The sequence below is a fragment of the Triticum aestivum genome, chromosome 4A, assembly GCF_018294505.1.
Source record: "Triticum aestivum cultivar Chinese Spring chromosome 4A, IWGSC CS RefSeq v2.1, whole genome shotgun sequence".
NCBI classification, from domain to species: domain Eukaryota; kingdom Viridiplantae; phylum Streptophyta; class Magnoliopsida; order Poales; family Poaceae; genus Triticum; species Triticum aestivum.
Genome location: NC_057803.1, coordinates 113,506,365 through 113,516,276, shown reverse-complemented (window position 1 = coordinate 113,516,276; position 9,912 = coordinate 113,506,365). Strand labels below are relative to the sequence as shown.

At 44.5% G+C, this 9,912-nt stretch overlaps 1 protein-coding gene across 1 annotated transcript; it reads right to left on the bottom strand.

Annotated features, from left to right (window-relative positions):
* Positions 1–2,804: 2,804 nt before the first annotated feature.
* On the bottom strand, positions 2,805–9,586 carry LOC123085483 (kinesin-like protein KIN-5B). Its single transcript, XM_044507116.1, has 23 exons — positions 9,180–9,586; positions 8,792–8,918; positions 8,158–8,313; positions 7,711–8,051; positions 7,490–7,628; positions 6,972–7,069; positions 6,718–6,874; positions 6,567–6,636; positions 6,420–6,496; positions 6,268–6,321; positions 6,091–6,171; positions 5,871–5,982; positions 5,702–5,788; positions 5,434–5,609; positions 5,179–5,340; positions 4,972–5,079; positions 4,720–4,878; positions 4,553–4,636; positions 4,267–4,472; positions 4,050–4,151; positions 3,846–3,955; positions 3,611–3,762; positions 2,805–3,246 (listed from the first exon to the last, which is right to left on the bottom strand). The coding sequence occupies exons 1-23, from the start codon at positions 9,383–9,385 to the stop codon at positions 3,034–3,036; spliced, it is 3,177 nt and encodes a 1,058-aa protein (XP_044363051.1). The 5' UTR covers positions 9,386–9,586; the 3' UTR covers positions 2,805–3,033.
* Positions 9,587–9,912: the final 326 nt, after the last annotated feature.

Below are 9,912 nucleotides of genomic sequence, written 5' to 3'. Positions count from 1 at the left end.
CGCCCCAAGTTGACGAGCCAGAGCCAGCACCTGAGCCCGAGCTTGTCGAGGAGCCCGTCTATCAGTGGGAGACGTAGGAGCCCGCTTACCAGTGGGACCCTCGGGAGCCTCCGTATTATCCTGGAGGGGGATACTTCGACCCATGGCCGTAGACCAACTTAGGCCAAAAGCCTAAGCTTGGAGGAGTATGTATTTCTCATCGACATTACATTCATGCATCACATATTCATTTCAGTTGTCGGTGTTCATCCTCTTTCATTGTATATCCATGTTAGTTTTATATTTCCACTTTCTTCTTGTGTATTTGAGAAACTTTGAAAATCCAAAAACATTTCTCGTTTCTTTTTGGTTTTTCTTGCTTGCTTAATTAATTCCTAGTAGTAAAAGAAAACCCAAATAGATTTCCTGTTATTCTTTTGTTTGTTGGGAACTTTCCCGTGTAAATTGTTTTTCTCCTTTTTGTCTTTCTTTCATTAATTTGTATTCTTCAGAAAAACTAAAAAAAACAAAAATGTTTCAGTGTTTTTTTTAATTCTCTCGTATGCCTTATTGATGGAATAAAACTCCCCTGCCCCGGTATAACACACACTGTGACACCACACACCTTGATCCAGGAAAGGGCACATTGCTTGGAACATTCATCGAAGATAAAGAGGGGAGTCATCAAACGCACGTTACTTTTGCACTCATGAAATCACTCGACCTCGGCAACAATGGACAGAACCCTGACCTAGGAAGCGTCATCGCGTTTCTTGCCCGCAGAGTTAACCACGTCGGCGAGACTACACCCACCTCCGCCGCCGCATTTCTCGTCCAACGAACCGCCCGCCTCGGCCGCTCCAGCGTCCGCGACAACCTCAACCGACGCCGGGCCCTCGTCGTCGTCACGTACAGCTTCGGCCACCTTCCCTTTCTTCCGCGTGCGGAGCATCTGTTCAGCCACGAGATCGAGTTCGCTCCCGGAGCTCTTCGCCACCTGCAGGTCAGGGGCGGCGCTCCCCGTGGTGGCCGAGACAGAGTCCGCCGGCGACTCCGCGGGGTCCACCAGGAACATGTCCGGGTCGAATTGATCCTGGCTCGAGGAGGCGAGGCTGTGGAAGAACAGCCCGTTGCCCGCCGCGGCCGCCGCCGACGACGACGCGAAGCAGTAGCTGGCCCCGGCCGCGCGCGCGTACATCTGCTGCATGGGCGTCGGCATCCGGCCGAACGGCGCCGCCGCCGCCGCGGCCGGGGCGAAGAAGGCGGGCCGGCCGTTGTAGCCGGCGAAGGGGCGGGGCGGCCCGGCCGCGAGCGCCATCATCATCTGGGCGTTCCTCCTGGCGTGGAGCTCCGCGAGCAGCGCGTTCCGCTGGTTCCAGGCCTCGTCCCGCTCCTGCGCCATCCTGCGCGCGGCCGCGGCGAGCCTGCAGATGGTCTCGTCCGCGTCGGCGGACACGGCGCGCGTCTTGTGCAGCTCCAGCCTCGTGCAGTAGAGCTTCTCCTCCAGAGCGCTGCGCTCCTGCAGACGAAACAAAACGTCTGTTAAACTTCTTTTCATCTGCATATGTGGCCAATGCATGTTCATGTTCGTATCATAACTTGCTGTGCAACTCATCAACAGTTATTTGACCAAAAAGATCCCACGCATGCTCCATCTTAAGAGGAGACCACACCGGTGCAGAAGAAGGGAGCTAACCTCTTCATCTTGGCCGGCGAGCGGCGCGGATTTACCTTTTCCCGCGAGGCTCTGCTCCACCCCGCTGTTCCCCATAGTGAGACACCTCCCTCCCCTGTCTCCTGGGATGATGATCCATCTATGAGAAGCTGTCCGCGTTATATCGCCTGTCTCCCCAGATGGCAGCAGCGCGGACCTTCCTTTGCCGGCGAAGGTGGGATCGGATTGGGGGCGGCAAGGAATGTATCAGCGTCGGGTATGGAAAACGAGATCGCAGGAAGGAATGCGTATATCGGCCATGAAGCCCCTGCCATACTTGCAACGGACGCGGATGCGGGTCCCCTCCCGGCGACTGTTCGTTCTGGCAGATTGGTTTGCCTTCTAATACGTCATAACTTGGCCCCACCTCTGTGTACCACCCTTGTCGTCTCCTCTCGCGTTCATGGCTTCGTGACTCATGAGTGGCATTTCCCGGCCTCCACGCTGCATCAGGATTCAGGTGCTCAATTCCCCCCTCATTTTTTTTTGGAAACTCAACTTTCTTTTGACAAATGGGTAATTCTTATTGACTCATGATGTAGCATCGAGGGATACAATCATACAATCATAATGAGCACAGCCCAGTCTCACACCAGCCTCTCCATTGTTAGGAGGCACACAACCAACACACACAGAAAATCATGCTGGCAAAATAGCAAAAGTCAAATAAGACCGAAGCTATGTCTAGACACATAATGAAAAAGAAGAAGAAGAAGAAGAAGAAGAAGAAAATTTCTCAAGTGATCAAAGCAGTGATCGATGATATACCTCAATGGCCATCCGTACCAACCATCTTTTGACGGCACATAGACTATAAGAAAAATTCTTCAAATGTGATGCCTTCAAGAAGGGAGCAACACGTGCACCCCGCCGTCACCAGATCCAACTATCGACGGTCAGATTGTGGGTTTTCACGCCGAAGATCATGTTCGAGCAAACTCAACTAATTTTTTTGAAATGGTTATTTTTTTCGAAATTCTCCCATTTTAAGAGGACTAGGTAGTAAACTCAACTTAGTTTGCATCAAGTTGCAAACCCAACATGCTATTGGAGCTAACGTATAATTTCAGATTGAGAAACGCAATCTACATTGCACATTCGACCACTTGACTGATCAGAAAGCATGCACAGCAACAAGATCGATGGTCGGGCCTCTAGATATTACGAAACGCTTGTTCTCTACAATCCTGGTCTTCACTACCCTACGATCAGGTACGTACGCTGCACGGAAGTGCAACATTTCACTCCGGATAAACGCTAAATCAACATGGTGATAAACGGGCAAGGGATCTTGCCATCTTTACAGCAGAGAATCTCACAGTTTTTGCTACTACCTTCCGCTAATCGTAGTGATTGACTGGCGTGAGAGGACTTCTAGGAGCACGTGCCGTTCGGTCCGAGGAGCTTTTTCCTTTGTCCACTTCATCTAGCTTGTTCTTTGATTTGAATTTCGCCACAAGATCTGGCATCGAGGCTTTCAGTTCCTCAATTGATTTGAAGCTATATGCGCCGGCCAGTAGCTCCCGTGGGCGATGACGAACTGGACTGTTAACCTGTTGAGAGAAAATGTAACGAAATAATCACCTGATTTAGGAATGATAGAAAGGTGGTTTGCATTGAATAATCGCATTTCATGTCTAAAATATAATTTGTTCCCAAACTTCTGTCGGAAGTGTTAACATGTCCATAAGGTGCATACGTTCGTATTGTTCAGTTGCTAGTTGTGTCAAGAATATAGTTCTTTCAACAATTTACTGCAATAAACTAAAAAAAGTCCATCTGTTTAGCTGAACTTGACCAATAAATATCCATTTTGTGTTTTCAAACATTAAAAATGTCATTCTGAGTTTAATTCATCCGCACAACTTGTTTCTTAGTTCTTTAAATACGGTGCAAATGTGAATGCATATAGCTTACCGAGTAATCCTTTTCAATACAGTTACTTGCAAAGGTTCTTATAGATTCTGTGCCCTGATTGTGTTTTTCAGTCAGCAATCCCAAATGATTTAAGAAGGAGGTGGATAGAGTTTCCATTCTCTCTCTGGTTTCATGACCCACTAAGTGAGAATCTGGAAAAAAAGAAACTGGATAACATAAGGAAAAGAAGATCTTTCGAGGGAAAAATATATTATAGTCCAAGTAGATATGTTACTCTCTGAGGTAGTCAAAATATCAGATGTAATGGCATGGAACCCTGCATCATTGTGTGAAGAACAAAGTTGAATCTCCTGGATAATACTTTCATTTTCATTTCTTCTCTCTCTGCATGCAAGAAATTCATTAGAAAAACTGGGAAGGACCTGCATTACAAGGTTCGTCACGGTAGGTCGAGTTTGCGAAAATGACTACAACTTACTGTATAAAATCATTAGCTTCCAGAACTGAGCTCTTATTTAGATGTTCTAAACATGACTGCGTATGTGACCAGTAAGAAACAGAATGGTGGCTTCCCTTCAAGCTGCAATGAAACAACGCTTCTTCAGCATAAATAAATCTTGGAACCAGAAGGGCTTCAAGGGTGAATGAGTAATTTAAATTGCACATAATTTTAGCTAGGCAAGAAAGATTGGTACCACTGCTGCAAGACGTCTCCCATTTTATCTCTGATACTAACATGCGATGACATATCCTCCAGGAATTGGTTCTCTAGCTTTTCAGCACAGGATGCAGCCTCTTTTTTGCCATTATCTGAAACTTGTTGTAGGCTGGACATTTCCAATGCCAGGTGTTCCTGCTCCTCACTATACTTCTCATTGAGTTGTCCAACATATTCTGAAACCTGCTAAAAGGGAGAACAGTTATTGCCTAAGTCATAAAAGGAGGCTTGTTATTTTGCAATTAAACAATAGATAAGCTGACCATTGTCGTTTTCCTGGCAGTCAAGCCAGCTAAAATTCCAGCAATCTTGTCAAGAGCAGCTTGCTCTTCTCTAATAGCAAGTTCCTATTGAATGGAAGGATGTGATCAGCGAGTTTGTCTATAAATGAACTGTGTATATGTAGCACCGTAGTTCAAAACCAACCAACCTCAAAACCCTTCTCAAATTCAGCAAGATGAGAGGTGCATCCTCTTTGACTTTGCTCCATAAGTTTCATGAGCCTAGACGCATGTGTACTAATATCATTAAAGAAATCTATTGACGTCTTCGACATGGCTTGTGCTGAGGTAAGACTCTTTTGCAATCCCTACCAGACAAGTTTCAGAATGAGTTGCAGAATCTGGCATAATGTGTGAAATATTGGTAGATGTTAGCAAAAGCAAGGGTCGAGGAGACATACTAATTCTTGCTGTTCAGCAGAAAATGCTAATAGCTCCTTGAGTTCAGAAGTAGATCTCAAAACCTCAGTTAATACTTGTTCAGCCTCTGAAACCATCACTCCTAGAAACTGTTAATAAGATAGGCCATGATTAGATTTTGTAAAGTGGCTCACTACTTTGAATCAGATAGCAACTGCTCCAAAAATGGAAGTTCTATTATTGCATACATTGTCAACAGCTATTGCTTGTGAAGATATATTCAGTTTCATCTGCTCAGAGTCTGTGATGGACTGCTGCCGCAGAGTGTTGACAAGCTCGTTCATGCATTGCACACCAGAGGTATACATATCTTTGGCCTTTGCTATTCTTCTCTTCAAATGATTAGCTGACTGGACGCAGTTGCGTGATGCAGATAATTAGTACATTGTGATAATCATGGTAATCTTGAACAGTTAACAAAGTAAGTATTTTAGTAGTAGTACCTCAGATTTAGCTGAAAAATATGAATTCATTTGTCCAGTCATGGACTCCAAAAATTGGTGCTGTTCACAAATCGACTCAACAACTGTGTTATGAAGAAGTCCAAGACTCTGATCCAATTGAGACCGAAAATTGAATAGCAATCCTTTATTTTCAACTTCAGTTTTCGATTGCCTTCCTATTTATATTTGCCAAAAAATACCAACGACCATCAGTGCAAGAAAGCAGCAACTTGTAGAGGGAGGGGGAAGGGGGGTTCTAGCTGTTTACCTAGTTTATTCTGAAGACCAGCAATATCTCCAGATGCAGTCTCGATGGTGCCACACAGAACCTTTGCACGTTCAAGAATTATATTCTCTATACATTGTGATGAATTAGTTCCAAACATAAGAACACTTGATCCAACTAACATATTAACTTAAGATCAAGAAATATTTACCGTCATGGAGTAAATTTGAGATTATGAAGTCCTTTTCCTTCAGAGACATGTTAGCTCTAGAATGAGCTTCCTGAAGATCCAGAAATTCCCTCTTGCAAGTTTCAATCCTCATCTAAATATGAAGATACTTAGATGTCAAGCTTTTGCGTTCTAAGTAGATATAAAAGCCTAAGAACCAGAAGGTTTTGCGTACTAAAAAATGTTATCCAGATTGCAGTACCTTTAACTCTTTATTCTGACCTTCCAAATTCAACCTGTGCTCCTGCTCTTCTAGGTACAAACTTCTGTACTTTTCGAGCTCCTGCCAGACCTCAAAAGGTACAAGTAAATTCAACCCTGAACTATATACTGATTAATATATTAATATACCAAAACTTTAATTAGATAAAAACTATACTTTGCTCTGCTTCTCCATGCTAAGCTCCATATGTTCCACCTTTTCCCTCATTATCTGCAACATGTAATAAAAAAGACTAAGGTAACATTCAATATCTTGCACAGAGGTTCCGTAACATGCATATTTAGAACAATCTGAAGTCTTATTTATACCTTTTTCTCTGCCTCCTCAAGAACAAACCTTTCATGGGGGATATAAATTCCATTCTTTTCCCTTGCAGCTTTTACATCTGACAATATACTTTTGAGATCCTATATGATAATGCGAGGAATAGGAATAACTAGAGGATTGAAGAAAACCTTGTTTCATTTTTTCCATTTCTTGATAGAGATCCTTAAGCATATCAGATTTGCAAACTTTTTGGTTTACCTACAGCAACAGTTGAAGTTAGTGACAAGGATATCAACTAAATCGGAGCACCAAGAATGAATAGAAGTAGGAAACTAGCACCTCTGGTTTGTTTCTTATGCTTTTAGCACGATAAGCATAATCAAGTGTAACTAGAGTTTCTTCCAGGCAGTGGACAGATGGAGTTACTGTTGCTATGATGCAAGTTTTGGCTTTTCCACCTAAGGATTCCCTAAGCAATCTGGTGAGCTTACTGTCCCTGGTAAAGTATCAAAATGTATATGTATTACTGCTATGCATAATGAATAAATTATGCGTAATCTTCCTGATTTATTATGAGAAACGGCATGTACTACCTGTATGGTACATGAAATGAATGCTCAACAAGTGCAGTGATGACACGACCCAGTGTTAATAAGCTCTTATTCAGCTCTCCAGCTTCTCTTGCTCTAACCTACCAGCATGCCACAAAATCATGACTTCAAGATGGATTGACATGTAATAAGAATTAACATCCTAAGTTAGCATCACAATAAGATTTAAATGTGTGTAGTAATATCCAGTTATGACAACACAAAACACATCAAAACATTCGTTGTCACTTTACCAAGACAAGTGCTTTTTTCGCTGAGAAGAAATTGCTTTGGAGACAAGATGGTTATGTATAAGGCCTACGACATACCTAAACTGAAAAGACTTCTTCGAAACAACTATTGAAATGGGACAGCAGGATATACAGTTTATCATCTTCCAGTGTGTACTTTACCAGTTCAACCAAGTGAAAATATGGACGATTAACCCATGCGCCCCAATAGGATGGGGTATGACAAACAGTTGATATAATCACTTATTAGTTGGTAATAGAACCAAGTACCTCTTTTGCACCTGATCGAGCTATACTCTCTGATCCTGCCAGGTCTACAAGGTTCAACCTCCCACATTTCATGAGTTCCTGATTCCCTGTTGTTGCTGCTTTGACATGGATATATATAGAAAAGACAGAATGTGAACGGCTGCAAGTACAGGATAGACAATGATCAGTATTCAACACGTCCCCTATTGGCACCCAAAAAACTAAGTGAAATGGTTATTGACCTGCTTTGCATATTCAGTGCAGTGTCGGCAGTGCGTCTCCTAGATGATCCATGTTGTAACAGACTATATATCTCACCAGGACTGTAGACAACAATTTCTTCAAGGCCTCTTATGACAGCCCCACCTTTGCCATCTTCCATAAGAGATATAGTAGGCCTTTTCTGTCTATCTTCAGGGAATCTGCTTTGGTCCTCTGAAGCCAACAGATCTGTTATTTCTTCGTTATAGAGCTCCAAGAAGGTTACCTTCATGCTATAGTCAGCCTTCTGTGCTTCCAAAATGTCGAAGATATGGCACACTGCTCTTGGCATGACACCAGCACTAGCTGGCAGTTCACCTACCTAAAAAGGCAGATGAGGCAAATTGTTCAGTTGCTGCATCTAACTTCTAAGCCCATGTTCCCCGCAAAAAAAAAAACTTCTAAGCAGATGTCCAAATTTTTAGTACCTGCTGCATCATCTCTCCCTCCATAGTGTAAGTTTTCCCGGTTCCAGTTTGTCCAAAGGCAAAGACAGTACAATTGTAGCCTTCAAGGACATCATCGACAATTGGTGCAACTGCATGATCATATATTGCCCTCTGCTGAGATTTTGGGCCAAAGACCTGGTTTAAAATAACAACCGTACATAAATGAAAAATCATGTAAATCTACGTCAATCATGTAGGGGTGTTTTTCGAAAAGGAAGGTCAAACCTCCAGGCCTCTGCATCCTCACATGCACACAACCATCATTTAAATAAAGAAGATGCAACAATGGAATAACCATGTACGTGTATCATGTTACAGATTTGTGACACGCAAGATTTAATCGTTTAAAATTAGCCATAACCGACATTTTTCAGTTCTTTATCGCCGGTTGTGGCGTTTTTCAGATTTTATTTCGAATTCTGCTCATTTTATGAGCTTCTTTGGACCTCATGACTTTGTTATGTTTTTATTTAATAATTTGGCTGCATGCATCGATTGATGCAGAGGCCGGGGGTGATCCTCCTTTTAAAAAAAAAGCCATAAACGAATGACGACAACTATTTAAAATCCATAGACCATAAGCAGCAAGCACAGGGATCAATAGTGGCTTTACCTTGTCAAAGGTGAATGTTTTGTCTGCTTGCTTGAATAGACTGTTCAGAACTGTGACCTCCCTCTTGGTGTCGTTGCAGGAGACGGCACTCTGGACATTCGCTTTCTGCTCCTCCGCGCTTAGCGGTCTAACCATGCACCAGTGATAAAAACGAATCAGAGACACCATGGAGATGTGCATCTGACTCCTAGTCTTTAACAACATGAACTAGCAACAGGAGCAATTTGCTAAAAAAATCCGTTGTCACTACACAGTTGGCAGTCAGAGATAAAAGCTAGCATTCCCACTGACTACGCCACGATTCGCCTTAGTCCTAGGCGCTACTTGGAGGATCACAGCATGGCTTACAAAGATTTTGCCCGGTGGGGCCAAAGCGAGAGCACCTCACCTGCATCGGAGCACGACCTGCACGTTCGCCTCGCGGTCTCTGTCATTGCCGCCGTCGATGCTGCAGGCGCCTGCGCCGCTGCGGCGCACGGAGCTGTGCGAGCCCGCTTCCGCCCACCGCAGCTCCCGGCGCCCGGGCCGCGGCGTGAGGAAGGGGGTCGGCGGGCCCACCCACGACCGCCGGCTGGGGTTCGGGGTATGCGCCATGCCGGCGACGCCGCCTAAAGCGACCCCGGAGCTTGGATCTGGGGGCGGATTGGGGCGAAATCCGCGTGGTTTCTGCGGGATTCGGCTCGGCGATTTGGGAGATGGGCGAGATGAAGAGTGAGTGAGGACGCCTTTTTCGCGTGTTTTGAAATTTTGAATGAACACAGCGATGGGGTCTCGGGGAGTGGGAGTGGGGGCTGTGGGAGTGGATGTGTGAATGGGGGAGGCATTGGGATGGTGGGCCTTAAACGCGTGGGCAACGGCCCACTGCGCAGAGCGAGACTGATGTCGCTTTCTTCTTGCAATCAAAAGCCTCCCACTTTGTCTCAAAAAAAAAAAATCAAAAGCCTCCCACCCCTCGAAAAAAAAGCCTCCCTTTTTTTGGTCGAAGTTGTTGCTCTTTGAGGTGATTGGCGTTAGTCGAGACGCGCCTTTGATGCTCTGCTCAGGGCAGGCTTTTTTGTGTTGTGTATGTAATGTGTGCGGAGACTTTTCTTCGGATTAGCTCGGTGTGGTGCCTGTTCTAT